A 17500-nucleotide genomic window follows, 5' to 3' on the forward strand; every position below is an offset into this window, starting at 1 on the left:
CCATAAAGCAGGGCGAGAAACTGTATGTTACATAGAACACGTCATTAATGAATAGTGAAAAAAAAACATTGTGATCATTGACTTTAGTTGTGATTGATTGACAGAAACAAGACCATTTTGGTGTTGACACATAGGCCCAGTCCTCTTCTGTGGCTGTCGGCTGTCTTTATGTGGATTTACATGTGCTTGTGGTATAGTTTACATCTAACATGCTATGACATGAGCAAGATATAAGTAGACAGTAATAGTAGTTGTAGCAAACTCACCTGTTCTACTTACTGGTCTACTTTATCTTGAGTAAAGACTCAAAGGGGTGTTACATAATGATAGGCCTACTCCTTTGAAGATAAATACATTTAATTAATTATTAAAACAACGCACTGATAACGGCAACAGATGTTGATATGTTTGTTTGTTTTTGATGTTAATGTTTGATTTTTGTTAAAAAGCATCCGGTTGAGATTACCTAAGGAAACAGATCTGAAGATACGGCATGTTCTTTTTAAGCCTGTTTTCCACCCCCCAAAGCTCAATCCCCAGGCTCACGTGGAGGCTGGCTTCATTATTGGCATACTTACATATTCAAGGTTGAGTTCTGCTAGCTGATCCCATCAACGCCTTCCTTAACTAGGCATGTAATGAGATTTCATGCCCTATAAAGCACGTCTAACAGCAAGCCTCCCTTCTGCGAAAACCCCCCAATTTTTATATTGCTCTTGGCAATGAGAACACATACTGTACGTCCATTTTGGAGAAGGCAGAGAGGGAAGGGGGTGTTGATGATGGGGTGGAGGTGGGGTTGTGGGTGGAGGGGTGTAAATTAAAATAACTGATGTGTACAAATAAGCTATCAGTGCTTTGGCCTGGTGTGCAAAGGATCCCAGAGGTCAACGTGCTCGCTGTGGCCCTCAGGGGCCAAGAGCAAGTAATGACTTCCTTCACGCTAGCTACTCTTTGCCACTCTCTCTTTCCTCCTCTCTCTCTCTCCTTCTCTCTCTTTCTCTCTCTCTGAGTTAATTAAGTGTTTTTCTTTTACACGGATATCAGTGTGAGAGCTGTACCAGATGGCACTGCGCTCTGGGATGGACAAGGCTTAGCTCTGGCCCAGATGCGTATTCTAATCCAACAGGCTTTGGCTCATTTTCTCGAGTACCTCATGCGTGCCGTTTGGTGCAGTGTGGTCTGGTGCGGTGCGTGCATCCTTGGTATGATGCTTTCGATCAGGTCAAGTGAGCATCGCTGTCTGGATCAGAGACATTTCCCCAGTGTCGGAGAGGGTGGAAGAGGAAGTGAGAGAGTCAGGGTCTGTTGGTTTTTTCACTGTTTTAGAGCTGCACACCACTTGTGTTTCGTTTAGTTTCGTTTCGTTTGGTGAGACCGAGCAGATTCAATGTTTTCTCCTTCTTGACACCTGTTTGATTTTGACTAGTGCTCTTGCAGAGAAGAGACTGATGCTGTTTTTCTCTTTTCTTTTGGTCTATCAATCTTCTGCCTCCCCTTCCTTGTCTGTCAAGGACAGCATCTACACTTTCATCTACTCATACTCTACTCTCTCTCTCTCTCTCTCTCTCTCTCTCTCACTCTCTCTCTCCTCTTCCTTCTTCCTTCTATATGATTAGGATCCACTCACACTACGTTTGTTTCATGGCTTTCTGCAGGCAGTTTGATGTAGTACCTCAGTAGCCTATTGCACACAGGCACTAGAGTGACACAGAATGAGATAAAACATTAATGAATTCAGATCAAATGTATATCATTGCTAATAATGTTTAGATGAACCATTAGAATCTATCACCACATAGCAGACTGACTCCAGGGATATTTAGTGCTTATAAATACGTTACAGAGAGATATCCAGTGAGATGTATTGAGAATTCAGAAGCAACGCCATTTCATACAAACACTTTATGACAAATAGAGTATGCCAGAGGAAATGGGCTGGATTGGTGAAGCCCTTATTATATGCAGAGCAACAAACACACTTATATTCTCAGTCAGCTACATGCTTCTTCTTCTGCACTGCCGTATTCAGCTGTAGTGCTGGTGTCTTTTTCAGTCTAAATTAAGCGGTTGTGAATTAAAGGGAAATCATACGGCCGTGTGATTGCTTGGGGACCTCGGTATATTGAGTGGCTTTTAACTGTCGACGTGCTCAGGAACGTTAGGGCTGCTGAATGAAATTAATTAAGCTTCAGTGTTTACAGACAGTCACTTGCATGAAACCAAGCATTGATTTCCATTTATTTATTTATTTATTCATTCCATTTCCACAGCTCTTCCACACAGTTCGCTGAACCATGCATGCCATTTTTCAAGAGTGACGAACAGCCCGAGTACTCTGCCAGTACTTGCCGTGCTTCTCGCTGACCTCCTGCCTGACTTATTTTACCAAATATATAGCTGACCTGCCACACCTGTCAAGTTTTTAATAAGCTATCCATCACCAGTTCATACATAACTCTAATCTGCCCTATGGCATTTTTTTCTTTTTTCAAAAACGATGGAGCGGGTTAGGTTGTGCATCTGTCAGGACTTTAGTAACTCTTGTCATTGTGTGCGGCATGGGCTTTGATGGAAACGCAGCGGTTGGCCCTAAATACAGAGTCCGGCTTTAAGGCCTGTTGCAGTCTCACTGAGCTTATCCCCTGCTTCAGCTGTGACTTTCTCAAGCAAAGATGCACTGTGTAAAATCCATGTGCGCTTATACATGCATTCAACTTTTTTTCCATTTTGTTTTTCAGACCTTTTTCACCATCCTTTTTCAATACCTGTGTTAAACTTTTTTTTCTTTTTTTGTGTTTTTCTATTTTGAAAATCACTGTGAGAAATGCCCTTTAAAGAAGGTGCTACTACAATCTCCGAGGCTCGGTTGTCATGGAGGCTGACTCCATCTTGCAGTCTCTGCCAGAGCATCCTGACATGACTCAAGCAGACGTGACAGTCTGGGTCACAGCAGGAAGTTAAAGGCAAGGGGAGATCTCTGAAGAGGTTGACAAGAACATTCTTTTTTTCCCCACAGTTCGTTATGTTACAGTTCGAATGTCTTTTGAAAAGTTCCACCTCTAGCTGGGAAGGAGGGAGTGAAAGGCTTGCTCATTGCTCAGATTCAATTCCCATGGAATCAGAGTAGCCTAAGATTAATCTATTTTTTTTAACGGAACGTTAAAGTATTCCGATGTATGTGTCTACTACTGGAATTATGGAATGGAACGACTCAGCAATAAAAATACTAAATGAACTTAGGGGGAGATAAGCGTGAAAAATGGTGCTTTTGTCGATTGCGTTAAAACTGTCCACTCACTTACAGACAGCGCGCTCCATATTGTGCTCCTTTGGGCATGACGGTGTATTACTTGGCTCTCGTAATCCACAGGGAAGGTAAAAGCCAACACTTTGCTGCAATTTAAATTCCAGCCAGAGCTGTGATTGGATCTGTTTCCTGTAATGAAAGATGATTTAAATTAGATTGACTCTTGTGCTAGTATTCTATCTCTCTCTATCTATCTCTCTCGCTCTCTCTCTCTCCCTCTCATTCTCTCTGTCTTTGAATGTGTGTGTGTGTGTGTGTGTGTGTGTGTGTGTGTGTGTGTGTGTGTGTGTCCAAAAGAGTCTTTAAAGTTTAAATGGCCTCAACAAGACTGTTTTAAAGTTAGTTCAATTAGGTTTTTCTTTCACATTTGAAATGCAATTAAACATCCATTACAGTTCATTGGCCACATTTGTCACGAGTTGGCTTCATGTCCATATACATAAAACAGCTCGGTCCAGGCTAAGCACACCTTCTCTGGTGACAGGAATATTTGGCACTCCTAAGTTATAGGGGAAGTGGAATATTGCCTGCTACAGTAGGACACCAGTTAATGTGTGAGTGGATAAGTGGATTTTAATGGGCTTTAATGGAGTCGAAGTGCTCTGGGCTGTAAATAGCAGCTATTTTCCTAAATTGAAGACATTGATTTCCTTTGAAAAATGGATAGCCATAGTCTTTTTTTCTGTTGTTGGCTCGTAACTACAGGATAAATGCGTTGAGTGATGAGCCATCATCAGTCTGTCTCTAACAGCAGTACTGAGATTTTGGAAATGCCAGGTGGCTGGTCTTCCTCTAAGTGTATATATTGGACAGGAAGGGGACACACGTAAAGTGCAGGGAAATGTTACGTTTTTTCATTAGTCACATGAATGTCATTTTCATTGTTAGCGTCTTCCATTCATATCAAAGATTGCTTTGTCCATTAACATGAATGTCACTGGTAGGCATTTACTGTAGCAGTCACACCACGCTATTTAATAAGCAGACCAATAATGGAAGAGTTAATTTTCCTCTCTGTTTGTGATAGACATATCTGTTTGTGCAAATTACCTGACCATAGCAAACGTCTACATCTGAAGGTGTGGTTTCTCAGTGAGTTTACTTCAAGAGGTTCTTCAGTACACATGAGACCATGGCTTGATAGACTCACTGTATGTGGCTAATGTGGAAACAGATTTTCTGGTTTGCAGGAAGACATATATTTTCACTTCAGTCACTTTAAACGTTAGAGATCATCAGGAACTGTGTAGTTCTCTTTGAGTCGAGTCCACTCATTGTTAACCAATGGAAGTCATCCTTGGTCAATCATCAATCTGAACCAATCTCTAATCACCTGTCTCAGGGATTTTTTCATGGGCCACCACCTATAAATATCCTGGTGCGCAAGAAGTTAGTCCTCTTTGTACAGACCTCAGAAGTTCAACTATAAAAAGGACCCAAAGCTGCCATCTCTTTGCCCTTATAAGGAGATCAGGGTACCGTCTTTGCCCATATAGAGATCTGGATCTCCTTAAATTGGCAAAGATGTTAGCTTTGGGTCCTTTTTGTAGGCGAGCTTCAGAGGTCTATTGTCTATTGAGTGATCACGAAAGGTCGAGCTTCAGAGGTCTATCAAGTGATCACAAAGAACCATGCTCGAAGAAAGCCTCCGACCCACCAGTGATACTACGCTCACAGGACAAAGCCCTGCCACGTTATGGCTGAGATGGCGTGCGCATGCATTTTTTTAAATGATCTTTACCTTTTTAAACTAGTCTTTGAATATTGTCTTTCTATGCTTTTATTTGCTATTACTGTTTGCTTTTGTTTATGTAAAGCACACTGAATGACCTCTGTGTATGAAATGCGCTATATAATAGATAGATAGATAGATTACTTTATTCATCCCCAAAGGGAAATTATTACTGCAGCAATAAATAATATAAACATATATCACGCATAAACATACATACAAGTTAAAAAATAAATACAATTGGATATAGTCTCTGTTAAAGAGGTTGTAAACTGCATTGACTCTCATCATAAGATTTTCTCTCACGGCACAAAGGGGAGTTGTTGTAAATAGTTATGGCAGTGGGCAGGAATGATTTTCTATAACGCTTCTTGCTACAGCGCAGTTGGAGCAACCTCCAGTTGAAAACACTCTGTTGTTTGACCAGTAGTTCATTCAGTGGATGTGAGGTGTTGTCCATAATGTTAAGGAGCTTTTGCAACATCCTTCTCTCAACAACTAACTCTAGGGGTTCAAGTGTACTTCCAATTACAGAGCCAGCTCTTTTAATCAACTTGTTGAGTTTTTTGGTGTCATTTGCCCTGATACTGGTACCCCAGCAGATGGCTGCAAAGAAAATGGTACTAGAAACAGCAGACTGGTAAAACATGTTCAACATTCTGCTGCACACATTAAAAGACCTAAGCTTCCTCAAGAAGTATAGTCTGCTCTGTCCCTTCCTATAAACAGCCTCAGTGTTGCACTTCCAGTCCAGTTTGTTATCCAGATGTACACCCAGATATTTATAGTTTTCCACTACCTCCACCTCTTCCCCCACGATGGAGACAGCCCTCTAAATAAACTTGACTTGACTATACTTTACTTGCATGGGGCCTGAACACTGCATGAATACTGCAGCGCTTCTCCTGAGTGGGACGGTGGTAGTGTAGTTGCTAAGGAGCTGGGCTAACATGCAGTAGCTTCAAAAGTTGTCGGTTCAATTCCCAGCTTCCACCATTGTGACCTAACCCCGAGTTGCTCTGGGGAGAATGACCCTTGTAATATAATAGACATATGTAAGTCACTTTGGATAAAAGGGTCTGCTAGTTGAATAAATGGAAAGGTCCTAGTTTCCTGCAGAGGTTCCGAACGTGGTGTGACCGGCATGGAAGGGATCTTAACAGCCAAGCGTGCGATTCCTGTGGGTCTCACTATCGGAGGGCTGTGGTTGGACACTAGTACTCACCAAAGCGCTGCTTATCTGTGTTGTCGGCTTATTTATGACCACCAGCCATATGTGCACAGCAGCCCGACGGTGAGTTCTCTGTGAATGCTTGTCCTGCGTCACCAGTGATGTACGCATTCCCATTGGTCGTATATTCCCAACTGTCGAGTGAACTTAACTGAAAGTCCATGGGACTTAACTGAAAGAGCCCTCTGAAAGAGAACATGTGACGTTAACCCTTTCTAGCCACATTGGCTCTCTAGACCTGGTCCATTGGATTGCTTCAGAATATCTAGGGAGAACTTGTTTCTCATGGTGTGGCCATAGGCAGTGGCCTGTAAAAAAGTAACTGATTGGAGATTGGTTCAGATCGATGACATCATCCAAGAATGACTTGGTTAATGCCTCGTGTTCTCGGTCAGAGAACCAAGGTTCTATTCATAACCATAAGTTTTGTTCTGCTATAAATAGAGAGATTATGGACATGAAAAGACATTGTTTATTATTGCCATAAGAAGGAAGTCGTGACACATGCTTAGTAAGGTGGGGATGAGTCAAATGTAATAATTTGAATGCAGTCTCTCCTTTTTGAGATTTAAATAAGCTTCTCATGAAAGCTCTTTCCCCTTTGGTCTGGCTTAGTGTTTTCTTCTATGTATGTTTAGAGCAATGTTCTCTGGAATAAAATGACTGTGTCAGTTCGGGTAGGCTAGAGCTCTGTGAGGGAATGGGTCTGTGAGTCGACCAGACAGCCTAGCAGCAAGGTCCCATAAACACAGACATGGCATTAAAATCTCAATCTCTCTCTCTCTCTCTCTCTCTCTCTTTCTCTCTCTCTCCCTCTCTCTCTCTCCCTGTCTCTCTTATGATCAATCTTCCTGCCCTTCTTTCCTTTTCACCCATCTCGGTCTCTCTATCACTGTATCTGTGGTTATCCCCCCACCCCACCCCCACCCCCTCTCTCCATCAAGCAAAGCTTAGCCTTTCAGTTCCCATTCTCCCTCTCTGCGTCTCCAACTGACTTGCTAAAGTGCCGTATAGCAGGAGTGTCCTGCTATATCCCTGTCCCTGAGAGGACCTCCCAGTTTGATGAGGGCTGGCATGGCGTAGCATGGCCCAGCCTGGCCTGGCGCGGTGCGGGCAGTTGGGGCTTCACTGAGCCGTGACAGGAGGGGAGTGCTGCCAGGCCTCTGATGCCCTCGGACTCAACAGATGCCAAGAGAAGCTGGGAATAGGAAGGGGAAGTTGGGGAGCCTTCATTTGCTGATTTTCTTTGGTCGTGTTCTTCACCGTTTCTCCAACTTTTCCTTATTCTCTGTTTCTACCTTTCTTGATCCTCCATTCTCCATCTGTGCCTCTATATTCCTCTGTTTCTCCTTTTCTACCCCTCTCTATCCCTCCATCCATGCTTCTCTTTGTCACATTCTCTATCCTTCCTTTTCTGCCTCTGCCTCTTTTTTCTACTTCTTTCTATCCCCTCTTCCTATCCACTCTCTCTCTCTCTTCTTCTCTCTTCTACTTCTTTCTATCCCCTCTTCCTATCCACTCTATCTTTCTCTTCCGATGTCTTTTTCTACCACTATTTCTCTCCCTTCCTGTATTCCTGCCTTTCTTTCTGTCTGTCTTTCACAAAAGGCTCCAATGAAGGGTTGCTTAACTAAGACTCCCATTAGTGGCGATTTGTTTATTGTTTTGTTTGTCTTTGCTGTGCTGCTTGCGGCAGGCCCGGTGTAATTTGCTGAAAGGCTGGACTCCTAAAACAAAGAGTCGTTGTCGGCGAAGTGTGGCTGCCGGCCAGGACGCTGCCGCATGTGTGCGGCGTCGTAATTTGCTACAACGGCAAAAAGCTTTTCGCCTCTAAGCGTGTACTGAGTTAATGGGTGGATAAGCTGCGGAGACATCCCCCCCCCACCCCAACCCCAATGTACACGCATATAAGGTGTCTCGTCAGGCCACTATTTGGGTCAATGTTTATTTTTTTGTGTGTATGTGGCCACGGTACAGAAAGGAAGTCATTACTCATACCGTGCCCAGCCTGTTCTGCTGTTTCCATTTTAAACAAATGTGCCTTAAAAAGAGTGTTGAAAGAGGAAGTGATGGATGCAAAGGCCTATTTAAACACCTAAGCTCTTATTGTTTGCCTGTAGATGTAATGGAGAGGGGGATATGTCATCTTTAGTGTTTGTTTCCCTTACAGGCAGAACAACATCAGATCACCTGCAGCCTCCCCACCGAACCTACAGCATGAACCGAGCTTTCAGCCGGAAGAAAGGTACGACAACATCATCATCATCATTGTCATCTGAATCAGCTGCTGCCTGTGAAACACTTTGATCTGTTTTCCTCACCCCAGAAAACTTTATGACAACCAACTCTTCTCTGTGCGTCTTTATTAGTGAGTCAGCTCAGTACATAGAGAATGCAGTGACAGTGTGTCTTCGTAGTTAATGTTGCTTGAATGCAGGCAGTAAATAAAAGACGTTTATAAAGTTAGCCGTTGGATTAACTGTGGTAATAAAGATATCCAGCCTGCTTAAAAGTTTATACAGTGCTCATAGGATTTTCATAAAGCCACATTCTCTTACATGCACACATTCACTGAATGTATATAGAAGCTGGCTTTTAATCAGCGGTTTGGAGGTTGCACTCATCCAGCAGAACACAACAGGGAGTGTTTTGCACTTTTTCTCACCGAATCACTAATGAGAGCAAAAGCACACATACTCTCTCACACACACACACACACACACACACACACACACACACACATGTACATCACAGAAACCACAACTACACACAAACCCACATTCATACACAATACACAGTCATGCATAACACATAGAGTCACACACAATTACAGATCCCGACACTCTAACTCAAACACACACAGACACACACAGACACACACACACACACACACACACACACACACACACACACACCAAAGTCTATTTTCCACAGCCCCCCTTCATCAGAGGGAAGAGGCATTTCCATTTCAAGCTCTCCGCCTGTGCACATCACAATTAAAACCTCACCCGTAGAAAAGTGGACTGCTCTGGAGTCGGCAATCCCAGTCGCCGTCCTCCTTGTTGCCATCATCATCATCATCATCATCACCATGGTTATGGCACGCTGCTTTGGGTTTGCCTCCACATGCCAGCCACATGCCAGTTTGTGTGTGTGCGTGTGTGTGTGTGTGTGTGTGTGTGTGTGTGAGAGAGAGGAGTGCGAGAGAATAGCTTGCCTTCCAGGGGTCTCATGTTTAATGGATGCTGGTGACAGGCCTGCCTCCGGACCCGCTGCCTCGGTCCTGCTTGGCGGTTCTGGCTCGGTTTATCTCTCCTAGCAGGCAGCCGCTGTAGTGGGTCGGTTTGAATATTTCATGTTGCGCTGTCAGACCTCTCTCTCTCTCTCTCTCTCTCTCTCTCTCTCTCTCTCTCTCTCTCTCTCTCTCTCTCTCTCTCTCCCTCTCTGTTTATCCCTCTCTCTGTTTCTCTCTCCTCTCTCTCTCTATTTCTCTCTCTTTGTTTTTCTCCCTCTCTCTCTCCCCCACATTTTTCTCTTTGTTTTTCTCTCTCTCTCTCTCTCTCTCTACTCTATCCTCTTTCTCTCTCTCTCTTTCTCTCTTGTGCGCATATATGCAATACGCAGGCACTTTTTCTCTACTCCACGCTTACAGGCATTTGAAGAGGGGAGATAATGAAGTTTGAAGGCGGTTGCTGTTTTGCATGGCAGGGGTTTGGAGTGGTTTGTTTCATTCCAGCTTTTGAGTCTTTTTATTGCTTTTATATGTATTGATCCCAATAGAAATAAAAAAAAATAATAGTGTGACAGGATTACTCTCCAGCCGGAGTCACAATGATATTTAATGACAAGGAGATTCTAAATACTGAGAATTCCAGCGATTAAAGTCCTTTGTGTTTAAGTAACTTGAGTATAGCTATGAATGGAATTAAATGTTAAAAAGTGGGATTATTGTCTCAAAGTTTAAATGACTTTCACTTCATTTATGCATGTACAAATTCTTCACGTTGAGAGACGGCATATTTTATTTGAGTTTTCATTTGTGAATGACCTTGCCAAACTTGTGAACCACCTCACCGATTAAGTGTGGGCCCAGACAGCATGTGATAGCACCCACACAGGTTTATCCAAAAAACTCATCGAAAGCCTCTAATTTAGATAAATGGCGGCGCTCCGGCTGCTATTTGCTCAACATTCGAGAGAGAGAGAATCCCCCATCTGTCTCGCTTCAGTGTCAAATATGAGATGTCCCTCCTGACAGTTATGGCCCGACAGAAAAGACGGTGTGCCGTGTAGAACGTTCTAGTGGCTTTTAACACTGGTGATATCTGTGGTATTGTCAGATCCGTCAGCCTCTCGCGACAAGGGCAACTTTAATCGGATCGCAATGTCCCGTATTTGTATTGCTAATATAGGTGCCATAGAAAAGTCTGCTGGAGTGGAAAATTAAATAGGTAGACAGCTGAGGTGTCTTTGGCCCGACGCAGAGGGAAAAGATATAAAAGCAAGCAGCGCATCCTTGGTGGCGAGAATCATCCAAAGAAATTGACGGGGGGGGGGGGGTTAGAAATGGCTTGTGGGAAGTACTTTTTTGTGTGGACTGTTGGAAGTTTGATTGGAGGTGCGAGTTATATTGAGTGGGATAAAAATGGCTGTGGGGAGGAGGGGATTTTTCAATGTGTCTGCCAATCAGAGGACATTTATTCCAAAAGCACTGGGGGTACTTGGACCTGAATCGTTTTTTCCGCAACGCTTCAGCCCACAAAAGAATTGATTTGAGCTCCAATCATGGCTCTTATTTTTTTCAGCGAGAAGGAACTAAATTGCTGCCATGTCATGTTATTTTCATATGTTCTCTGCCTTGTCAGGTGTAAAAAATAGAAAAAAGTATTAACCCTCAAGGTATCAGAGGTCATGACCTTGGGGCTGATCAGTCTAAACTGTTCTTTAGATGCATCCTCACAATGGCACACGGCTGTCACCTCACATTGCCCTTGTTTTTTTATGTCTTTCCACCTCCGACATCAGAAGCCTCTTTTCACTCTCTGACCTTTCACTCGCCTGAGTCTTTCTCTCTTTCTCTCTCCCTCTCTCTCTTTCTCTCTCTCTCTCTCTCTCTCTCTCTCTCTCTTTACACACACACACACACACACACACACACACACACACACACACACACACACACACTCCATTCGTATGTTGACGGGAGGCAGGCGCCCCGGTGCATTGTGACCTTTTCCTTTGCAGCAGTGGCCGCTCGGCAGTGGTCTGCACCACCTCCAAAGGTCTGACATCTAAAAATGGACCAGTGAAGCAAGCATGGTAATCTCCTGCAATTGGTGCTCTTCAACCAATTTCCTAGAAAGACACTTTGAGTGCATTTGTGTGTTTGCATGTGTTTGTGTGTGTGTGTGTGTGTGTGTGTGTGTGTGTGTGTGTGTGTGTGTGTGAGTGTTTGTGTGTGTGTGTGTGTGTGTGTGTCTGTGTGTGTGTGTGTGTGTGTGTGTGTGTGGAGTGAGTGTGTGTCTGTGTGTGTGTGTGTGTGTGTATGTGTGTGTGTGTGTGTGTGTGTGTGTGTGTGTGTGTGTGTGTGTGTGTGTGTGTATGTTGGGGGCAGGTGTTCCCAATAGTCTCTCCATCAACTTCTAATTAAGACTTTGCGAGAGCAGGTGAGAGGATGCTTCAGTCAATCAATGGCTGGGTCACCCATGGGCTAAAGTAGAATAAACATCAGTTTATTACCGGATGACAGGGTTCATGTCTGACAGACAGCAGTCCTCCAGGAGCCGACACAGGCCACTGTAGTGGTTTCAGTAAGCCGTATCCACACCACACCAGCGCTGTCATGTTTTCTTGTTTATTCTGGATGCGTCGGGAGGAGACGAGGCATGGCTAATGCTCCAGACAGCTGTCAAGCCTGCGCAGGGACTTGGATTAGAAGGGAAAAGTTTTTCTGCGCAAAGGTGTCAGGTAGCGTGTGACAGGACACACCACTCTGCTGCTGTCGCCTCATCCCGAGACACTAGCAGACGGTTGTCCGTACGCTCGGTGTGTGTGTGTGTGTGTGTGTGTGTGTGTGTGTGTGTGTGTGTGTGTGTGTGTGTGTGTGTCTATAGGCATGACTCACATCTCTTTGCCTCATCTGTGCCAACTGGTGCTGAGGAAAAGTGACAGATCCATGTCTAATTCTGTTTGAGGGCTTTTGAGTGTAGTTCTGAAAAATATGGTCAGTTTTCTCCAATTTTACCACCTCCCTCTTTTTAACAGAATATCTAAGATATGGACATGCACTCCTGTTCCTGTTGTACTCATTTCACTGAAATATGTATGAACAGTATTTGGTACTTGTAGTCTATGTAGGTCTATGTAGATATGTGTCAGTGGTTATCCCCGTATGTATTAGAATCACAAACAGTTTGAACCATATTTGTGTGTCTATGTAAGTATGTGTATTTGTATCCATGTATATCAATATATCAGCATCGCAAACAGTTTTATGATCTGCATGTAAACATGCATGTATACATAATATATTCATAGATAGATTTGTACAGCTTGAAATGTCTACATAGTTAATGTCTACATATCTGTACATATGAACATAGAAACTCTGGGCCAGATGTACGTACATTTGCGAACGTAGCGTTATCAGCGTCATGGACATCTACCACAGATTGCGAATGCTGTCAGATCCAAGTTTCCGTCATATTTATCAATCGTTCAATCCTTAGTGTAAACTGTGCCTTTCTCTGCTATTCTCCGCCCATAAACGCAATTTTACGAACGTCCACAACTGAATGGCAGCGACTACATACAAGCGCAGTTAAATGAAGTTAACTGATGAGAAAATTAAAAAGAATCAAACGTTTAGCGATCATGAAATAATACCATACATGATATGATGTAAACAAGCAGGGAGATAATGAAGATCTAGCCTAGAAATCTAGACGCGCCCCTAGCGGCAGCAAATTACATTTGATGCCAGGGCTAGTCTAGCAACTCTCCGTTGGCTTGTGAGCTCTAGAAATCGAAACTTAATCAGGACATTGAAATCGTGTATAGAGTCGTTTGGTCGGCTTAACATAATGATTGATGGCAGAGTTGCAACGATTTGGCTTGAATTCCCTGCTACTTGAAAACAAATATCCTATTGCGTGCAGAGGGAATTTGAAAGACAACTGATTATCCCGCCCCTCGGACTGAGCACTGCGAACGGTGAGTGCCCAGACCCTACATTTTAATGTGGGTCTGGCTCACCAGGCTAATGAAGATCAGTAGTTCTACTCAAACTACTTGTGCACGTAGGCTATGGAAGATTGGTCAAATCTAGCAAGTAGGAAAGTTTAAGTGAATGGCGTGAAAGTGAAAGTAAGACATTCGAAAGGCCAACGAGAAAGTTGAGGTTGCTTTTGGTAGTACAAATACTTTCACCACAAAAACTGGTGCTCTAAATAGCGATTCTGTTGTCTTTGAAAGGTTCTCTTATTGACGCATTGAAGTGCAATAGACCCCTTCGCAACGGTGGTGAAAACATAAACATTCGGGTGGGCGTGACGTCACTGGAGGCAGAAACAATCGTTTGGATAGTGAGGCGGCTATTTGAATAGTACTAGTGAGGCGGCTAAAATCAGACAGTAATCTAAAATCTTTGCTAAAATGTGTAACGATATAACACAATACGTACATACGTGATCGGGAGGATTATTTGAAAAAACTAAGGCTACATTATCAGATGGGACCATCCTGACAGACCCAATACCGTCAGTGATTGGAAAGACAGGTTTGCCATCAGTTGAATGGCCGGACATTATTGAAAAACCGAGTGTCTACAGTAAGGAGAAGCTGAGGGTGTATAAATCATTGAATGCATATAACTATCTCCTAAATGGTCATGTCCAAGACTTACAATAGGCCTACAATGACGTGGTGAGTTTTGTGTTTGCCGAACCGACATTTTACCCGAGCCAAGCCCATGTCACAAGGCAAAGATGTATTGCAAACGTGCTAATTACCAACCATTTAAGTTTGAAAATTCTAAAACAACAATGTTTTTTTAATACTTCAAAATAACATTTGATAAATGAACCTCACATTTTTCAGTAGCCATAGGTGTCTAGATTTGAATAAAATCTAGTTTGTTTCTTACCGGGGCTTTTACTGCCTGAAATATCCCATTTTGTTTACCACGCTCGGAGTTATTGCTGGGCCTTACACAGTAGTAGCCTAGTAGCTAGTAATCAAGGATTTGGTTTAGCTCTTCGAGTCACAGTAAAATTAAATTTTTGGTAGGCTACATAGCTTATTTAGATACACTTATGGTGTGGGCGCTTGTGTTTTTTTTAGGAATCCGCAGTCTTGGTTTGTATAGAAATGAATAAGTGACATACATGTAAAGAGGTTGGAAATACAGGACGATTGGTAGGCTAATATGTGAGGTTCCGATACAAGGCGTGGGTTATCGTGAGTCAAACGAACAACTACGTTCTCACTGGAAACTGTAGCCTAGGCCTACTTATTTCAAATTTAACCGATGACTTTTTCGGTTCTGGCACCCGACAGCACAGCAAGATGAGACCATGATAACCTTTAGCCTCCCGAATATGACTGTTCGTTTAGCTTCCCAGCTGAGGTGATGGTTTGTTTTGCCTCCAGTGAACGTAATGACGTAGGCTCAGAAGGTACCTATTTGGATTAACACCTGCTTTTACAAGGCGGAAGTATTTAGGCGCAGAATAGACGTTCGCTTTCAGGAGCAGTCTTTGTACATACCGCGGAATACATAGTTAGGCGCTCTTTACTCTTCCCCTCCCATCTTTTTACGCTAAACTCCCACTTTCCCCTGGATCCTCCCATGAACGCTTATGCATGACATGACAAACGCAATCTGCCACTTTCAGCTCCCACGACAGGCAGTTTGCGCTTTTACATCATTGCGGCGTGATTGTACATACCTCGCAATGATTTTACACGCACATTGCGAAACAAATACGCCTGAAGTGGGCGCAAAAGCGTTAGTACATCTGGCCCTCTATGTCTAAATAAAAAAGCAATCAAGAATCTTTGTATGTACTGCATGTTACCTAATCTAACTGAGATCAAAATTTAATCAAACTCACACCGGGCTATAACAGGTTCGCTAGTGTAAGCCCCCCGTTCACAAGCGTAAAAATAGTTGTAGAAGACTGGTCTAATTTTTTCAGATGTACGCGTCGCTATCACGTCTAATGTAGCCAGTTCCATCGATTACAGTGAAAAGTTGACTGAACACCGTCCTGATGGTGGCATCGTTTAAAGTGACAGGCCGGGTGACAGAGAGGTTCCTGAAGCCCATTCAAAGTGCTTTCCACCGGGCATAAAGCTCCCCGTGGCTCATCCATCACCAGCAGGCCTCACACAAGCCAGGACACAGATGGCAAGACAAGTGGGACAAACTGCCCCTGCGCGCAGGAATGCAGAATGTTGCAATAGGGAGCCATTCATTAACATTTATACAGACAATATGAGAGAAGATGGGGGAGCAGATGAGGTATTGAGAGAAAGATTAAGATGAGTAGAAGCTGGGGGGAAAACAGAGAGAAGGAGAGAGATGAAAACTCATTTTTGTGGCCTGTTGTCTCGCCGGAGAGAGGGCAGACAGTTTCATCTAGTGCGGGAGAACACATCAATTCCGCAGGATTTCATTTCCACAAGTGTCTCAATGCCAGAACAGATGAGGAGAAGGAAAGTGGTTTTGTCGTGCACGGTGAAGCCAGCCAACCTTGGTGTGAACTTTTTGAACTTTGGAAAACAGCTTCTCACCACTGGCGTCAATCCTCATCCTCTCTTCCCGCGGAGAGATAAAGGATATTGTGATATCAGCAGACAGATTTATCTCCAGAAGTCCAGTCAGGGCAGTCCACTGCAGAGACTATGAGCTGTTTTTTTTTTTAACTGCAGAACTAACGCAGATTTTGCTCCCTTCAGTGGCCTGGTCAAAGTGATACAAGAAGAAGGAACTCTTCCGTTAACAGGATAACGCAACCAAAAAAAGGTCTCCAGGACAAGGAACTCCTTAAATTAAATGAAAAATGAATTGACTGGACATGTTCTCTCCTTTTTTCTTTTTGACTTCACTTGACACCAAAGAGCACCTGGCAAAAACAGTGAAGACAAAGAGGACTGAGCACGTCGCCGACAACCCTCATCTGAAGGAGAAGGCAACAGTCTGGGCTCCCAGCAGTGGTTTGGTCAAGGACACCTGTTAGAGATAGAACTGTTCTGTCATCGGCTAGACAGAACATACATGAGTTCTCCCCTCTGCAGTGGTCTGGGTCAAGGAGAGAGATAGAACTGTTGTGTCATCGGCTGGACGTAGCAGACTGGATTCTCAGCAGTGGTCCGCACACAGAGATCCACAGAGAGGACACTATCCCGAGCCAGCGGACCAGAGGTCGAGGGGAACAGCTGGACCATGAGTCACTGCCAGAGGGAGGAGAGGAAAGGAGAGAACCAGACAAAGAAGGAAGTTGACTAACTGGTAGAGGTCTATTAAAGTTAAAGCCCAGGGGCCGCCAAAGTGTCTTTAAAAAACGTTTAAAACCTAAAATAAAAAATACCCAGTGCTTGGTGTGGATTTAGCAGTAACTGCAAAAAGGAGACAATTGTCTTCCCAATTTCTTTTTTTTTTCCTATTTTTTATCTATCTACTACACATGTACCCATGTACTTCACTCCTGATGGTATGATATGCCAACAAAACAACCTTACCTTCAAATGATGCCAGTTTATTTATGATGTGCCAAGACATACACTGCTTGCAGGCCAAGTGTTCAAGTAGCCGTGTTTTTTGTGTGTGATCATTCCCAATTACAAAACATCATTTGTTAGGACAGTAAGGATTGCTGTTAGGCGTAAAGAGGGTGGAGGATTTGGGGTGTTTTTCTTTATTTGTCATGCAAAATAAAAGAGGCTAGGAGGAGAAGAGAACAGCGCCTGGTGTTATTTGTTTTCAGCCAGGCACAGTGCGAACTGAAGCCACTGCTGTGACAAATGAGCTCTCCCATTTATCTCCCAGCCTACAGACTCTTTGCTCAGGTATGCACACACACACACCTCTGTGTGAGAGAGAGAGAGAGAGAGAGAGAGAGAGAGAGAGTGTGTGTGTGAGAGAGAGAGAGTATGTGTGTGTGTGTGTGTGTGTGTGTGCATCTGTGTGTATCCACAGAAGGATGGTGGATTGGGAGGTGCAGCC

At 43.6% G+C, this 17500-nt stretch overlaps 1 protein-coding gene across 10 annotated transcripts in view; it reads left to right on the forward strand.

Annotated features, from left to right (window-relative positions):
• The window catches only part of gulp1b (GULP PTB domain containing engulfment adaptor 1b), a 58169-nt gene that overhangs the window by 24703 nt on the left and 15966 nt on the right, over positions 1–17500 (forward strand). For all 10 annotated transcript variants that reach the window (XR_007192530.1, XM_048235401.1, XM_048235399.1 and 7 more), the window contains exon 2: positions 8444–8518. Coding sequence is in view for 9 of the 10 variants with exons in the window: in XM_048235401.1 (XP_048091358.1) it covers positions 8444–8518 (75 nt within the window). In the remaining variant the exon portion in view is untranslated. The remainder of the gene's footprint in view (positions 1–8443; positions 8519–17500) is intronic.

Source organism: Alosa alosa, chromosome 23 (assembly GCF_017589495.1).
Source record: "Alosa alosa isolate M-15738 ecotype Scorff River chromosome 23, AALO_Geno_1.1, whole genome shotgun sequence".
Lineage (NCBI taxonomy): Eukaryota > Metazoa > Chordata > Actinopteri > Clupeiformes > Clupeidae > Alosa > Alosa alosa.